General features: G+C 40.0%; 1 protein-coding gene across 1 annotated transcript; it reads left to right on the top strand.

The window, feature by feature from the left end:
* Nucleotides 1–621: 621 nt before the first annotated feature.
* Nucleotides 622–16510, top strand: LOC122873711 (uncharacterized threonine-rich GPI-anchored glycoprotein PJ4664.02-like). The gene is made up of 17 exons (XM_044190789.1): nt 622–777; nt 2561–2612; nt 2833–2877; nt 7879–7911; nt 8003–9433; nt 9556–9761; nt 10144–10208; nt 10441–10589; nt 10703–10774; nt 11115–11222; nt 11323–11522; nt 13757–13821; nt 14173–14324; nt 14444–14883; nt 15645–15709; nt 15805–15950; nt 16199–16510. The coding sequence occupies exons 2-17, from the start codon at nt 2576–2578 to the stop codon at nt 16297–16299; spliced, it is 3315 nt and encodes a 1104-aa protein (XP_044046724.1). The 5' UTR covers nt 622–777; nt 2561–2575; the 3' UTR covers nt 16300–16510.
* The last annotated feature ends 917 nt before the right edge of the window (nt 16511–17427 follow it).

The raw sequence follows: 17427 nt of genomic DNA, 5'->3' as shown, positions 1-17427 counted from the left end.
AAAGTAACAAAATGTCACAATAAATCTGTTCTATGATGTATAGTCAGAGCTGAATTTGACAAAAAGATGTGTACTGGATTAGAATTGCATACCCCACCTTTAATTTAAAGTGGTATGTCCTTTGTAGGTTTACTGAGTGGATGGTCTAAACCAGGACAGTGCTGACTTTTTTATTTAAAAAAAAAGATTTAAAATAAAACATGAAAACAGCAGCTGAGAGGCATTGCTTAGATGGAATAATAGATGCATTAGGTGAGTGTAAAGGAATGAAGCTGTCTTTCTGACTGAACTTTGGCTTTTCGATGAAACTGTTGATTGTTATTGTTTTCACACGTAATAACACAAACATACTTGCTCTTTGCAAGTATTCATGGTAGAGTTGAGTTTTGGTACCAGAGGCTGAGACTATAGTATGACACATTGTTGTTGAAATATCTTTGAAATAGCAAGGATGCTTTCATTACTCACACTGCACTGCCATTTACATCTCTCAACCCTCCTCAACATTTACATTGTGCCTTGAGCCCTACTCCATCCTTTTTTACGTGTAAATGATGCACAGCAGCAAGTCGAGCAAGTTACGTCATACGCTTGAAAAGCAAGACTTTCTTGACTTTCTCACAAACATCTTGCTCACTGATAAGTCTTCACTCACACTTTTTGACTCAAAAAGGTAAGGTGGCTGGTGCCGTCTTAATGACAGCTTGAACCATTCAATGAACAGTTGCTGTGACTATAACAATACTGCTGCACAGTTGGACTTGGAACTCCCCTTGGGTAAGAAAGCAAATATTTATATTGACATACAACTAAAAATTTTAAATATCAACCAGTGCATCACCAGTGTCTACTTTATGTCTACTAATTTACCTTTAAAAAGGTTGTTAATAAGCCACAGATTTTTCAGTGTTCAGTACATATATGCATGCATACTACATCTGAATTGAAAAATTGAATTGTGTGATTTTGAATGAATGATTTCCATTTGGGCTCAGGGGAAAGCAATCTAAAGAATTCTTATCGTAATTTCTGCAATCTATGCTTTTCCTTTGATATGTGTACTGCTTTTAAGTCACACATTTTTAATGAATTACTTTTCAGTCTATACTTAACACTGATGGATTGCAATGCTTGACTTGTCACGGTATGGCTGCTCTATGAGCTCCTTAGTGCTCTGTCAGCTGGATATAATGAATATAATAAGCAAAGGTTCAATGAGTTTAACTCTTGTAAAGGAAATTGCATTATTTGACAAATATATACCAATATTGATTCCATGAAAAGATAAAAATGGCGTTGAAATTGGAGAAAATATATATAGCATACAAATGTATTCTGATACAAATTATTTCAAATATACATATTCAGTTTATAACAGGCACTCATGAAGCTCAAACTGAAATGTTGATACACTCATGGCTTAGACAGATCAATACTGATTCAGGAGGTTTAGGGAGTCTAAAGAATTAATTTGTTTTTCTGTCTGAGATCAATAACCATATAACATCAGATAATAATAAAATGTTGAAGTGGCAGAGTCAGAGTCCAAATCACAATCCAATCGAGACAAGATTGTTTCTCTCAATGATTATCTTGGCTCTTGATAATTTTCCTTAATGTTTTCTTGGTCATTATTTGTATTGTCATTTTCTACTGAGCTGAAAATCAACGTGGTATCACAAATCAGGTATTTGATAGACACCTGTCAGACTATTCTTTCTGATTATACATACATATATACAGGCTTAGCTGTTGACATAGTTTATATATGCCTTTTAAGTGATGCATGTGAAAGCAACACTAACTGCTCTTTTAAATGGAGTCTAGCTTTGACAAGCCAGTCAAATAATTATTTGTGTAATTTGATGAATTACCCCATAACTTATAAATGAAATATTAAGATGACAGAAATTTGAATTGAATCTACAAAGAAATACTAGAAAAGTATGCCTCCTAAACTGGTCAGTAGTAACACAAAGGATTTCCTTTGAGAAATATGAATGGACCACATTATGCTATTATGCTGTGCATAAATTCTGAGCTTAAAATACTTTTTTTTTGGCAAAATTCTTAAGTCCTATTGTAGAAGGCACACACCTGCGGTTGGAGTCTTGAACAGTCCCGGATGTGTGGCGCTACTTTATCAGATATGACAAAGTTATCCAAACTTGTCTTTCCAGAATGTTGGCATACCCAATTCCACATGTCTCACACTCAGAATGTGTTAGAGTGTGTTAAATCTCTTTTAAGCATCTGCTAAATTATGAGGATGAGTTTATCAGTGAGTCCCTGACACACAGAGGAAGAGGATGGAAAACTGGGGCAAGCATTAAGTCATTAAATCAAAAGCACTCTTCTGTTCTGTTATTACATTTGAGTTGCTATATATACACATATGTAGGATTTATTACAGGGCTGTTTTATTAGACTGCATTAGTTTTAGCTATACCCAATGAACTTGCAAGTAAATGTATATTAGAATGACATCAGTGTGCATATTTGTTCTGCATACTAAAATGTATTCAAAACGTATTTATAATGATTTCTCAATATTTCACAGGAATCAGACACAGGGATGATGGACCCGCACATATTCCTTATCCTATTAGCAGGTATTTGTTGAAGTGCATGCTTCTGTGTGAGTGTGTGAGTGTGAGTGTGTGTGTGTGTGTGTGTGTGTGTGTGTGTGTGTGTGTGTGTGTGAGAGAGAGAGAGAGAGAGAGAGAGAGAGAGAGAGAGAGAGAGAGAGAGAGAGAGAGTAAAGTGGGGAAGATTAAAGGAGAGTAATATATAATATTTACAAAAATATCATTGTGACATTTTTCCCTACAGGACTATTGGTAACAACGTCAGCTATAACCACTAACGTGAACACAGGTAACATTATGATTCTGCTGTACATTCTTTCAAGACAACAGTAACAAATGGGTAAAACAATATGTGCTGCGGAGAATATGCTAAAGGCAATGTATTCACATGGTGTCAAAGGCAACCTATTAGTTATCTTTATTGGCCTCTCATCAAGTGTAGCTGGTAGAGTTATGATCATTTTGTTCAAACCAAACCACTTTCATTGTTAAATAGTTTATATTACTTTTCATAAAAAGAATGTGGAGATGGAAAAATACTAAATGTCTTTCCTATTTTAATATGTTTGATGAATTTTCTTTATTACTGCAGAATATTACATTGCTGTTTGTAGTGCTTCAATATTAAAGTATTTCATATGATATTTTATAGTAATTAGTACTTACAACTAGTAGTGATACATTTCTGAATTTTTGCTTGATATGTGTTTGTCAGCCACATGATAATACAGCTTTGCAGGGGGAAATTTTGTATGATTTGTAGGGAAACATGATAATTTTTACATTATTATTGGACAACTCTAATAAGGATAATGAATATGTTGATATAATTATCCCTATGGGAGTCTGTATAGTATTAGTGGGAGAAAAGTATTCTCAATGTGAAGCAGTAAGAAGTAGTCAAATTATGTTATTAATATTGCTACTATCCTAATGAGAATACAACAATTACTGCATAGTAATAATAATATTCATAGAAAATTATTGGAATCAATTTATACCACTATTAGTTTCAATGTACATTAAGGTAACCCAGATCCCATCCCAGATGACCTGAGAGGTCTGGATGGTTCATAACGTAGCAGAAGATCAGAAATTTATTTTGGCCCTAAACCATTCAGTGCTTTATAAAGAGTAGTATTTTAAAATCAATTCTTTGACAGACAGGAAGCCAGTGTAAAGACCTCAGAACTGGAGTGATGTGTTCCACTTTTTTGGTCTTAGTGAGTTCATGAGCAGCAGCATTCTGAATCAGCTGCAGTAGTCTGATCGATTTTTTAGAGAGACCTGTAAAGACATCGTTACAGTAGTCGAGTCGACTGAAGATAAATGCATGGACAAGTTTTTCCAAATCCTGTTGAGACAAAAGTCCTTTAATTCTGGTATATTATTCGGGTGCTAGAAGGCTGACTTTGTAATTATCTTAATGTGGCTATTGAAATTCAGGACTACACCAAGACTTCTTGTTTGATTTGTAGTTTTTAACATTACCGATTGAAGCTGAGTGCTGACTTTTAATCATTCTTCCTTGGCTCCCAAAACAATTACTTCAGTTTTATCCAATTTGATCTGTTTAATGCAGTTACTCAGCGCTTGTATGGGAGTATAGTCCCAGAAATTAGTTGTTTTGCATACTCCTCCTTATTTACACATATACATATTCTCTACACACATTAGGCCATGGTGCATCAATATTGGAGCAGGTTCAGTGCCTTACTCAAGGGCCTGCCACAAATTGGAAATATGTTGGAAGCATTGCTGTCGTGTGCTGTGTTGGTATGTGGACCCAAATGCAGATGACCAGGAAGCGGCATGAGGGTGAAGTAGCTGGATGGCTACAGTGTTTATTGGGGGTGATGTGGTTTACATGCAGACAGACCGGTAGGCAAGCAGGTAACAAACAGGTAACAGGAAAATAGGCAGATAGGTCCAGGCACAGAGAAATGGGTTACTGGCTGGCAGTGGTGTAAACAATGAAGTGAGTCCAATGAGGATAAACAGTCCAATAGGGAGCAGGCAGAGTTCTAAATCCAAACTCCAGACATGGTCCAAGGGAGATAAAGAATCCAAAACAGATTCATCTCGATTAACTCGTACATGTTTTTTACATTTAAGAAATATAGGACGGTGTAGTCCCTCATTCGTCCAGGAGTGTTCTATTGTAGAAAGGGTTTCAGTCGTAGTCATCTGGACACTGTTTTCAGAATCAAAACGTTTCGGCTCCCATTCGGAAGTCATTCTCAATTGTGAAAAAATGGGACGGGAACTCAGAAATTTAAGCTACTCTGTGTTACATAAGCCCTGCCCTCAGGACGGACTCTACCTGAGTATCTGTTGATAAGCTAGTTTCACCTGAAACTGACCTAATTGTTTCTATGATGGCCCAGTAATCAGTAATCAGGCCTATTGTTTTCTGGCTGCACCTACCTCATCACTGTTAAGTACCTGATTAGCATATGATTGGCGTGACCAAGGTGCTAATACACTGTGATAGACTTTGGGCAGATTGAATCTCAGACCACCATTTCTGTTCAAAGAGGGGTTTTCTTTTTTCACAAAAATGGCTTCCTTGACACCCCAGTTCAAACCAACTCTTCTCTCTACTTAGAATCTTTACCTCGCTGTCTTCAAATGTGTGGTTTGTAGCTTTTAGATGCAAATGCACGGCGCTCTGTAATCCTGAGTTAGCGTGTCGTCTGTGCTGATAAAGTCTTTTGTGAAGTGGCTGTTTGGTCTCACCTATGTACCGTTCTTTGCAGTTTTCCTCACTGCATTGAATGGAGTAAACTACATTGCTCTGTTTTTGTGTGGGCATCTTGTCCTTAGGGTGAACGAGTTTCTGTCTTAAAGTGTTGCCTGGTTTAAAGAAAACAGGAACATTGTGCTGTCTAAAGATCCTTTGTAGTTTTTCAGACAGTCCAGATACATAAGGAATGGAGACACCGTTCCTTCTTGGTTCTGTTCCACTTTTGTCCTGTTTTTTGGCTCTTTTAACTTTGTTGATAGCACAAGTAGGATAACCACAGGCTGAGAGTGCATTCTGGACATGCCTTTCCTCTTTCTTCTTACCCTCTGAGCCGGTGGGCACTTCTTGGGCTCTATATTGTAATGTCCGGATTACACCCAGCTTGTGCTGTAATGGATGGTGTGAGGCAAAGAGCAAGTATTGATCCGTATGTGTTGGTTTCCTGTACACTTCTATCTGGAGATTTCCGTCCTCTCCTCTGTGTGTAGAACAATCAAGAAAGGCCAGGCGGTTCTCTTTGGCGTCCTCTTGTGTGAACTTGATGTTGTGTTCCACATTATTGATATGCTCTGAGAACGCTTCCAAGTCTTGTTTCTTGATTTTCACAAAGGTGTCATCCACGTAGCAGTACCAATGACTTGGTGGTGTGCCCGGGAACGAGGATAATGCCTTCTTCTCAAACTGTTCCATGTACAGGTTGGCCACGATGGGAGAGACTGGAGAGCCCATAGCACAGCCATGAATCTGTCTTTAGAAGTGTCCCCGGAATTGAAGTAGGTTGTGTTAAGACCGATGTCTAATAGTTTGCATATGTGTTCAGGTGTAAGCTTGGTCCTTTGCTGCAAGGTGGAGTCCTCCTGCAGTCTTCTCCTCACCGCTGCCACTGCTTCTGAGGTTGGGATGCAGGTGAACAAGGACACAACATCATAAGAAACCATTACGTCATCTGGGTCCAACTGGAGATGTTTCACTTTGTCCACAAATTTCTGTGTGTTTTCCACATGATGTACTGTGTTCCCCACCAGCGGAGCCAAGATTGTAGTCAAATGTTTGGCTACGTTGTATGTGATGGAATCTGTGCTGGCTTCCCCAGGGTATAGTCTGTAGTACAGAGGCCTGTCTATTACCTCCTCCTTCTCAAGCTTCTGTAGACAGTCTATAACCTTCTTCTTGTAGCCATTGGTTGGATCTCTTTTAAGCTTTTGATTTGTGGTTGTGTCTTCAAGAAGGTTGTTGACCTTGGTTTCATAATCGGCTGTGTTCAGAATCACAGTGCAGCGACCCTTGTCTGCTGGTAGAATGTTTATGCTGTGATCCTTCTGCAGTGCTGAGAGTGCCCTCCTCTCTTCAGATGTAATGTTGGAAGGAGTCGGTTTGGCACTCGTTAGTGTTGCTGTGACACGTAGCCTCAGGTCTGCAGCCTCTGCTTCTGTCATCTTGTTCTTCCTAATGGCTGTTTCTCTGGCTGTGATGTAGTCCATTGCAGGGATGTAGTTGGATGTAACTGAAAAGTTGAGCCCTTTGGAGAGCACATCTTTTTCCGCCTGTGTCAGGATGCGGTCTGTTTTTGATCCAATTGTTTCTGTTAACACAGTCCCTGATCTCCTGTTGTGCTGGCCCTTTCCTAGATTCTTCTTATTCAAAAGGATGTTAAATTTCTTAATTTGCCGCTCCTTGCTCTTCCTATGTTGTGCACCCTGTGCTATCTGTGTAAAATCCATCACTCTCTTGAGGATTTCTTCTGGGCTTTAAGAAATATAGCAAAACTCAGGGCTGTTGTATCACAACCTGAGCTAGAGATGATCATTCATGCTTTTATATCATCCCAGCTAGACTACTGCAATTCCCTTTTCTCCTGCCTCAGCAAGTCGTAAGGTTCTTGTTTTCACGTATAGAGCCCTGCATGGTCAGGCACCTGAGTACATCTCTGACCTGCTCCACCCTTATATAACCAGTAGGTCACTTAGGTCTTCTGACCAGGGCTTACTGGTTGTCCCTCACGCTCGACTGAAAACAAAAGGCGATGGTGCCTTTGAAGTGGTGGCTCCGAAACTGTGGGACGCTCTTCCTATAGACTTACGTTCTGCGGTCTCTGTTGATGCCTGTAAAAGGCAGCTGAAGACTCTTCTTTTCAAACGGGCCTTTGACATATTGACAGTCATTGGCAAAAAAGTTTTAGTGAAGCAGTGCACACATCACCTGTTGATATAAAGGTGATGTATGCACTGTATCTAAGTGGAAGTGGATGCTCTCTGATTTCCATTCAGGAAGAGCCCTATGCCCAAAGCCTGTACCTCTTCAGGTAGGAGAGGGGTAACAAGAAATAAAACAACATTTTATCAATTAAAACACCTAACAGAAAAGTTTCTCCCACTCACTCTATTGTTAAAATTGTAAATTTAATTGTATGAAAGATATATAATGCTCGACCTTAAAGTAACCTCTGGAATCATAAAATACATATACAATGTATGTTATAAAGCAAGATTAGCTGGACTGAACACTTGAACTTTTATGTGTAACTTTAATTCTTCTCGTTAACAGTTTCATTTGCAGTCACCACAATGCCATCTCCAGGTAATACAACCTCTCCAACAGTCAATATACCACTGCCATTTTATTTAATTTTATGCAACCTCACTGACAGTCAACCCAATCTCACCAACAGAGAATGCAACTTCCCCACCAGTCAACATGACCTCACCACCACTCAATGCAACCTCACCACCAGTCAACATGACCTCACCACCAGTCAATAAAACCTCACCACCACTCGATGTAACCTCACCACCAATAAACATGACCTCACCACCAGTCAACCCATCCTCACCACCAATAAACACGACCTCACCACCAGTCAATGTAACCTCACCACCAATAAACATGACCTCACCAGCAGTCAACCCATCCTCATCACCACTCAACACAACCTCACCGCCAGTCAACATAACATCATCATCAGTCAACATGACCTCACCACCAATCAATGAAACCTCACCACCAGTCAATGTAACCTCACCACCAGACAATGAAACATCACCACCAGTCAATGTAACCTCACCACCAATAAACATGACCTCACCAGCAGTCAACCCATCCTCACCACCACTCAACACGACCTCACCATCAGTCAACATGACCTCACCACCAGTCAACATGACCTCACCACCAGTCAATGTAACCTCACCACCAATCAACATGACCTCACCACCAGTCAACATGACCTCGCCACGACTCAACACATCCTCACCACCACTCAATGCAACCTCACCACCAATCAACATGACCTCCCGACCAGTCAATGAAACCTCACCACCAGTCAATGTAACCTCACCACCAGTCAACCCATCCTCACCACCAGTCGACATGACCTCACCACCACTCAATGCGACCTCAACATCACTCAACGCGACCTCAACACCAGTCAACATGATCTCATCATCAGTCAACATGACATCACCATCAGTCAATGCAACCTCACCACCAATCAATATGATCTCACCACCAGTCAACATGACCTCACCACCAATCAACATGACCTCACCACCAGTCAATGCAGCCTCACCACCAGTCAATGTAACCTCACCACCAATCAACATGACCTCACCACCAGTCAATGAAACCTCACCACCAGTCAATGTAACCTCACCACCAATCAACATGACCTCACCACCAGTCAATGAAACCTCACCACCAGTCAATGTAACCTCACCAACAATAAACATGACCTCACCACCAGTCAACCCATCCTCACCATCAGTCGACGTGACCTCACCACCACTCAACGCAACCTCACCACCAGTCAATGAAACCTCACCACCAGTCAATGCAACCTCACCACCAATTAACATGACCTCACCACCAGTCAATATGACCTCACCATCAGTCAACATGACCTCACCACCAGTCAATGCAACCTCACCACCAATTAACATGACCTCACCATCAGTCAACATGACCTCACCATCAGTCAACATGACCTCACCACCAGTCAATGCAACCTCACCACCAATTAACATGACCTCACCATCAGTCAACATGACCTCACCACCAGTCAATGCAGCCTCACCACCACCAGTCACCACAATGCATTTGCCAGGTAATGAAACTTCTCCCACAATCAATATATAATTTAATTTTCATTACAATTTCTATATTTGTTAATGCAGCTTGTCTTGCTCTGTCATATTTATTACCAATAAATATTTAATCAATTTCTAGGTAATGCAAGTTCTCCACCTGTAAATGAAACATCAGCACCCCCAAGAATCACAACTATTGGCGCTCCAGCTACAACCACAACAACTGCCCCACCACCAGAGCCAAAAATTAAGTTGGGATTTAAGTTGCAGCAAATTTTTTCACCACAACTTACAAACAAATCCTCACCACAGTTCCAGGAATTAGAAAACAAAGTAACCACAGCGGTAAGTTCATATATATAATATTCTTTTATTCATCTTTCTACAATCAGATTCCAAACAATGCATGAAAACTTTAGATGACAGAACTTCAAAATATGCTGTTTTCTTGGAGGTAAGACATGGGCATACCAGAATATTTAGAGATGTGAGTTTTCACATGTGACCCAGAAGTTTTTTTGAAGAAAAAAACATAGCTAATGTTAGAAACAAATGATTATCATGACTGAACAGGAGAAATATATCCTCCTTTCAAACAGTAATAAACATGCATGGAAAAAACACAACTCAAAAACAAGACAAAAGATGGAATAGTTGTGGCATAATATCAACTTTCCTCATATGTATTTTGACATTTTATAATTTTTTTGATAAAATTCATTTACAGCTCAACATGGTCTATTCACAAAAATATGGAACTCGCTTCAAACAAACTGTCATCAAGACCTTCAGGTATAAAACATTGCTCAATATTACATTTTAAAGTTGTTTATAGTTTGCTAATGTATTGATTTTTCTTTGGTTAATGGACATAGAGAGGAATGTTGTTTGTTTTCATTTTTCTGTTGAAAACAGTGTTCACATTTTTATGAATGGATTTAAAGCCTTAGTTAAACAATAATGGCCACAATAGCCAAATAAGATTACAGCATTAAAAATGACTTTAAAAATATTTCTGTTACAGTCAAGGATCCATTGTGGTAGATGCTGAGCTGATATTCAATAATGTGACTACACTACCAAATGCCAGTTCTGCAGCTGAAACCTTGGTGACTGCTGCTTCCAGCTCTAACTTTTCCCTCAGTGTCAACACATCATCTATTAGTGCAATCGGTAAGACTATGTCAGATTTTGTAAATGATTATTTCAAGCACATACTAATTATATGATGAAAAGAATATATTTAAAAGACAACACAATCACTTATTAAAAATTGTTATTTTCAGTTGCGTCAGCACCAACTGAAGCGCCAGCCACAGTTGAACCTTCAACACTGATGAACACAACTCCCTCACCAGGTATTATCATGACAACCAGCACATGAAATTTTAACTCTATTCACTTTAACAGATCAAATGCTGTCACTTAATCATTACTCAACACAAATGCAATGTAATTATGACAATTCAGTGCAACTTGCTGTCATGAGAATCTAATTTCCAGTAACCAAGTGACATAAGTGTTTAATCTCTACTTCCAGCTAATGGAATAACAGTACTCAACAACTTCACCACCATTCGTACAATATGAAATATTCTGCCTTAAAGTAATCAATGGTTATAGACATTAATCACTTGTGATGGAAATTGTTAATATATGTGTATTTAATGAACTTATTCAAAAAAATTGCACCACCAGTCAACGCAACCTATCCACCAGTCAACATGACCTCATCACCAGTCAAGCCGACCTCACCACCATTCAACGCAACCTCATTCCAACCAATCTCCACAATGTCACCGCCAGGTAATGCAATGTCTCCCACACTCAATATACCAATTGATGCAGCTTATATAATTGTAAACTTGTACATTTTGATACCCTTTAATATTTAATATACTTCCAGGCAATGGAACCCCCCCACTCATAAATGGAACATCAACGCATCCAGTTGTCACAATTGGTGCTCTGGCTACAATAACAGCTGCCCCACCAGCAGAATCAAAGATCATGTTGGGATTTAAGTTGCAGCAAAACTTTACATCACAACTTGCAAACAAATTCTCTCAAGAGTTTAAGGATTTAGCAAACAAAGTAAAAGGAATAGTAAGTACATTGAAGTTTCTTATTATTATTTTAAATCTCATGCTAAATAAAATATATAATGAATGTGAACAAAACAAATCAAGTGTTGTGCGGTGTCAGGTAGGGCAGCACCCTGCTGCCCTACCTGACACCGCACAACACTTGATTTGTGGATTGGATCCAAACACAGACAAGGAAACGATGGATTGGATCCAAACACAGACAAGGGAGGCAGGCTGGTACAGTTTGATGTATTAATGATGAACAAATGGATATCAGGCAAGCAGTGGTCAAAACCAGGAAAGCACTCCAACAAAGGCAAACAAGTCTAACAGAGCAAGCAATAATCAGAATCTAAAATCCAGATGAGGTCCAAGAGAAACACAGGGGGAATACAGGAAACAAAGGATGGGACGCTTGACATAAGACAAAGGATGAACTGACAAAGAACAAAGGAATCACACAGCCTATATACACTCAGGTGAGGGGAGATAAGTCACAGGTGAAACTAATCACAGCGGGGCAGACAATCAAAACTGGAGGGAAAACCACACAAATACAGAAAGTAAAACTACAAGACACATGAGGAGAAGAGTGTATATCAAAATAAAACAGGAAATGCCTAAACCAAAACCCAAAACCATGAAAGTACCTCCCCCAAGGGAAAACTCCCAGACATCCCTTTAAAAACAAGTCAAAAAAAAGTTCAAATCAATCCAGGTGGGTGGAGGGGGTCTGGAGGATGGATTCAGGGGCAAGTGGCCAGGAATCTGAAGAATGGAGGGCAGGGCAGAAGCTAAGCAGAAGACCTCAGGTGGACGGCCCGGGGGTTGGACAGGTGTGGGGCAGAAGGCCTCAGGCGGATGGCCTGAGGGCTGGACAGAAGAGCAGTGCAGGTCTGGAGGACAACCAGGAGGCAGGGCTGAAGGGCTGAGCAGGTCGGAATTACGTCCTGGACACTGGTGATGGAGTCACTCAGGAGAGCGACCACAAAGGCAAAACCCCTCTGGAGGTTGTCGGCAAAAGTGGAACCCCTCTGGAGGTCAGACTGGAGGCCGGCGGCAAAGGCAGAACCCATCTTGAGGTCGGTGACATGGCTGGAGATCAGGACCAGAGACCAGCAGCTGGAGTGCAGAGTTGAGAGCCGATGGATCCAGGGAAACAGGATTCAGCTGCAGCCCAGCCAGAACAGGACATGACTGCAGCGGTCCAGAGGCAGGACGTGGCTGTAGTGCAGGAACTGGTGACCGCCCTGTGGCACTGTACAGCTGAGTCTCTGGGGCGGTGAGGACGAAGAGCTGGGCAGCGGTTGATTGATGGTCTTTCTCCACATGTCCTTGAGGCCCGTCAGGTCATAAATTACGTCATACTGTTCTTCAGAAAAGTCTTCATCAAGCTAGTAGCACAACACATGAAAGCAGCCAGATCTGTAAAGTTTCCCAAGTATTCCAGTATTGCACCCTTGGTAAGCCTTCCGATTCGCAAAGCCCAACTCGCTGCACTTCACGGCCGGAGAAAGCTTCTCCTGAAGAGGAGCGCCTAACACTTGTGACTGGGGTCCCGCTGCAGATTGAGGGAAACCGGCTACATCCCAACCTCACACATCAAAAACACCACTTTCTGACCTGGGTGGATTTTTTTCTCTTTTTAGCTACCTAGTTAATGTCAGTCTGCTTGTCATAGAAACAAAACCCAGGCACAGCGTTTTTCTCTCTCACCACACAAGTGCTTCACTCCAGCGCTTCTCTGTCAGAAAAAAACATTTGGCTGTGTGGACACAAGCCCTAACGGGATTAAAGCTTCAGGCATCCACAGGAAAAGGCATATATTAAAAGATCGATCTCGGATTTCATGAATCGATATCGGATAATTCAAATGAAGATCAATTTGAATCAGAAAATAATTTTTTTAAACCAAGCCGTAATAAGGGTGGGGCAGACAATCAAAACTGGAGGGAAACCACGAAAAGACAGAAAGTAAAACTACAAGACACATGAGGAGAAGAGTGTATATAAAAATAAAACCAAAACCCAGAACCATGACATCAAGATGTTTGTATGTGATATATGGAAAAAGTTGGCTATGTAGCCATTTGGCAAGTATATGACTGTTTGTGTACAGTGTGATATGAGCTCAACTCAAGAGTATACAGATAACCAAAATTACACATATACATAATAGTGTTGTAATAGCAATTCTCTCTCATCCTTATTTTTAGATAGTATTTTAACTGTTTGTCAATTTCATTTCTCCAGCTTGATGATGTCTATAAAAAGAAATATGGAAGCAGATTCTTTCAATCTGTGGTCAACTCTTTCAGGTATATGACATTACTCTTTATCTAACATTTGAGAAAGAAAATATATTTTATTAGAGCTGTATGCATGGCACTATGTTAATTAAAATCTAGTCAGCAAACTCAAGTATAAGGTATCCATATCTCAATATTTGGAAGCGTTAGTGTAAAGTGTTGTTTTTAGGTCATGGGCGCATGCAAGACACACAAAGTCAGAAATGTATTTGTTTCTTCAAATACGATTTATACGATTCAAGTTCATTTGCTTAATTAATAATTGTCATTATAAAATGTCTGCAGCAAATCATCATTTGATATTGAGATGTCACAAATAACAGACAACAATAATTATAATAACAATAATTTCTCTTACAGTCAAGGTTCAGTTGTGGTAGATGCTGAGCTGATATTTAATAATGCCAGCTCAGTGCCAGAAACTGGTGCTGTGGCAAATGTTCTGGTGGAGGCAGCGTCCAACAGTTCCAACTTCTCCCTTCCAGTGAATGTATCAAGCATTGTTACTACAAGTAAGAGTTGTTGTATATGTTTTGTTTTGTCATTATGAAATACAGTATGTAGAGCTGCATGTATTACTGCTCCCAAAGCTCCTGCAAATGCTATAACAATCTGAATTTTGGTGTTACAGAAATTAGTACATCAACAGCTGCACCTACATCAGTTCCAACTATGCCTATCACTTCAGCTGGTGCTAATGCTACAGCTGCTCCAACTGCTGCTCCTAATGCTACAGCTGGCCCTACTGCAGCTCTGAACGTTACAGTTGCTCCAACTGCTGCTCCTAATGCTACAGCTGGTCCTACTGCAGCTCTGAACATTACAGTTGCTCCAACTGCTGCTCCTAATGCTACAGCTGGCCCAACTGCTGCCTCGACTGCAGCTCCCAATGCAACAGCCACTTCCACTGCTGTACCAGCTACTTCAACCACCACTGCATCTACAAATCCACCTTCATCCAGTGAGGGAACCCTGGGTCTTCAGTTTAGTCTCAACCAAATATTTACATCAGATCTCTCCAACTCATCCTCAGCAGCGTTTAAGACTTTAGCTGCATCAGTGGTCAATGAGGTAAAATTCCCATGCACTATCATAGCATGCTTCTTACACCAAAAACTTTCTTTGATCATCATGCACACTGAATATACTCACGTTGCTAACGTTCCTTAATTAATGCAGATTAAAATTTGCATAGCCTACATACAATTTAATGGCAGCAACATGTTGAATGTTTTCTTTTTTCATGATGTTATTTCAAAGTGTATACATCTCATTCATCTAAAATTCATGTTTTATGCTTTCATGTCATATTAATAACAACACTTTCACTAACGTTAGGTCAAAGTTCGGCCACAGAAAGAAAATGACAGCTTGTGTTTACCCACAATTAGCAGTTAACGTTTATTAATGGCTCCGACCCGGGTGGTGAGATGTCGCTGTTGGTTTATCAGACGCTAGCAAAGCAACACAGTACATAAAATAAGCACAACAAAAAACGTCAGATAGGTCGGACCACCATGTTAAACTACATATCTTTAAACGCTACAGTTACGGCTGAAATGACAACAGAAATAAACAAATTTGCCGATTTTACATATCTCCACAATTCAAATCAACTGCCAGTTGTCTACCCAGAAGTGACTGTTGTTAGCGTGACGTCACAGTGATTTGGTCTTTGTTTTGCTAGTAAAGTCTGGTATGTCTTCTTTAATTTTGTAAACATACTATGTATGCAGATGATAACGTATGAGATGTAGCATCCTCCAAACCAAACAGAACAAAACGTGTTGTAAGCCATTAAATGGCCAAATGACAGTAATGTTGTCTTTCAGGTAAACAAAGTGGGTAAAAAGCTGTATGGATCATCTTTCCTTCGTTCCATTGTCAAAGCATTCAGGTTAGACTGAATTTCAATCACTGACAATTTTTTTTCTCTACATTTGCTGGCCGCTTGCTTTTAAAAAGGGTTGCTTACTCTCATTGTCATTGTAGGAGTGGATCGGTGGTTGTCGACTTGACCCTTGTGTTCAAAGATGAAAACTCAGTTCCTTCAGCAAGCAATGCAACCTCACAACTCAGCAGTGAACTTACAAGCAACTCTACCTCCCTGAACATTATATCAGGCAGCGTTTCTGCACGTACGTTATTGGAGACTTAAAAGTCAACTTTTATGAATTTATGGTTTACATGTATTAATCTATTAAATAATTAAATGCATGTTGCAATGTCATATTTGGAAATCTCTGGTATTTTTAAATAGGAAAGGAAGAAGAGGGCTCAAGGTTGGAATGAAGCTTCCTTATAAGCCTGCATTTTGAACTTGTGAAGTTACTTTCAGTCCAGAGAATTTCACCGACTAATACCTCTGCTTTTTCTGATATTTCAGAGTCAACATCAACATCAAGCAGTCCTCCTCGGACCACAATGGGCTCATTGGCAGTCTTTTCACTAACACTGCTGGCTGTGGCACAGATGCTGATACACTGACTTTGCCAATAGCTTTTACTATGCAGTCAAGTGTGGAAAAAAGCAATGTACCAACAAACCAATGACATAATAAGTGTTCATTATGAAATTTGCCAATACTATGTCATGTGGTAAAAAGTAGAAAAGGTTTCAATCGTAGTCATCTGGACACTGTTTTCAGAATCAAGACGTTTAGGCTCCCATCTGGAAGTCATTCTCAATTGTGTAAAATGGTCCGAGAACTCAGAAATTTAAGCTACTCTGTGTTACTTAAGCCTTGCCCTCAGGAAGGAGTCTTCCTGAGTTTCTGCTGTTTACCCTGCCTAGTTTCACCTGAAACTGACCTTCTTTTGTTTCCATGATGTCCCAGTAATCAGTAATCAGGCCTATTGTTTTCTGGCTGCACCTCCCTCATCACTGTTAAGTACCTGATTAGCATATTATTAGCTTGACCATGGTGATAATACACTGTGGTAGATTGTTACCAGGTTGAATATCAGACCACCATTTCTGTTCAAAGCAGGGTTTTCTTTTTTCACAAAAATGGCTTCTTTGACTCCTTACTCCTACTTAGAATCTTCACCTCACTGTCTTCAAATGTGTAGTTTGTAGCTTTTAGATGCAAATGCACGGCGCTCTGCAATCCCGAGTTAGTGTGTCGTCTGTGCTGATAAAGTCTTTTGTGAAGTGGCTGTTTAGTCTCACCTATGTACCGTTCTTTGCAGTTTTCCTCACTGCCATCATGGAAACAAAAAAAGGTCAGTTTCAGGTGAAACTAGTCAGGGTAAACAGCAGAAACTCAGGAAGACTCCTCCCTGAGGGCAGGGCTTAAGTAACACAGAGTAGCTTAAATTTCTGAGTTCTCAGACCATTTTTCACAATTGAGAATGACTTCCGGATGGGAGCCGAAACGTCTTGATTCTGAAAACAGTGTCCAGATTACTACGATTGAAACCTTTTCTACGATGGAACACTCCTGGACGAATGAGGGACTACACCGTCTTATGTTTGAGTATGTTAGAGTAATGTGCTAAATATTTATTTCCAATTAAAAGCATTGTACAATTCAGCAGGACACAATTTACACCCATTGCCATTATTCAGTGCATATCATATTACGTCTGAGACTAACCATAAGTCTAACCATGA

Source organism: Siniperca chuatsi, linkage group LG3, assembly GCF_020085105.1.
Source record: "Siniperca chuatsi isolate FFG_IHB_CAS linkage group LG3, ASM2008510v1, whole genome shotgun sequence".
Lineage (NCBI taxonomy): Eukaryota > Metazoa > Chordata > Actinopteri > Centrarchiformes > Sinipercidae > Siniperca > Siniperca chuatsi.
The sequence above is the reverse complement of the archived record's forward strand: the minus strand, read 5'-3'. Positions and strand labels throughout refer to the sequence as shown.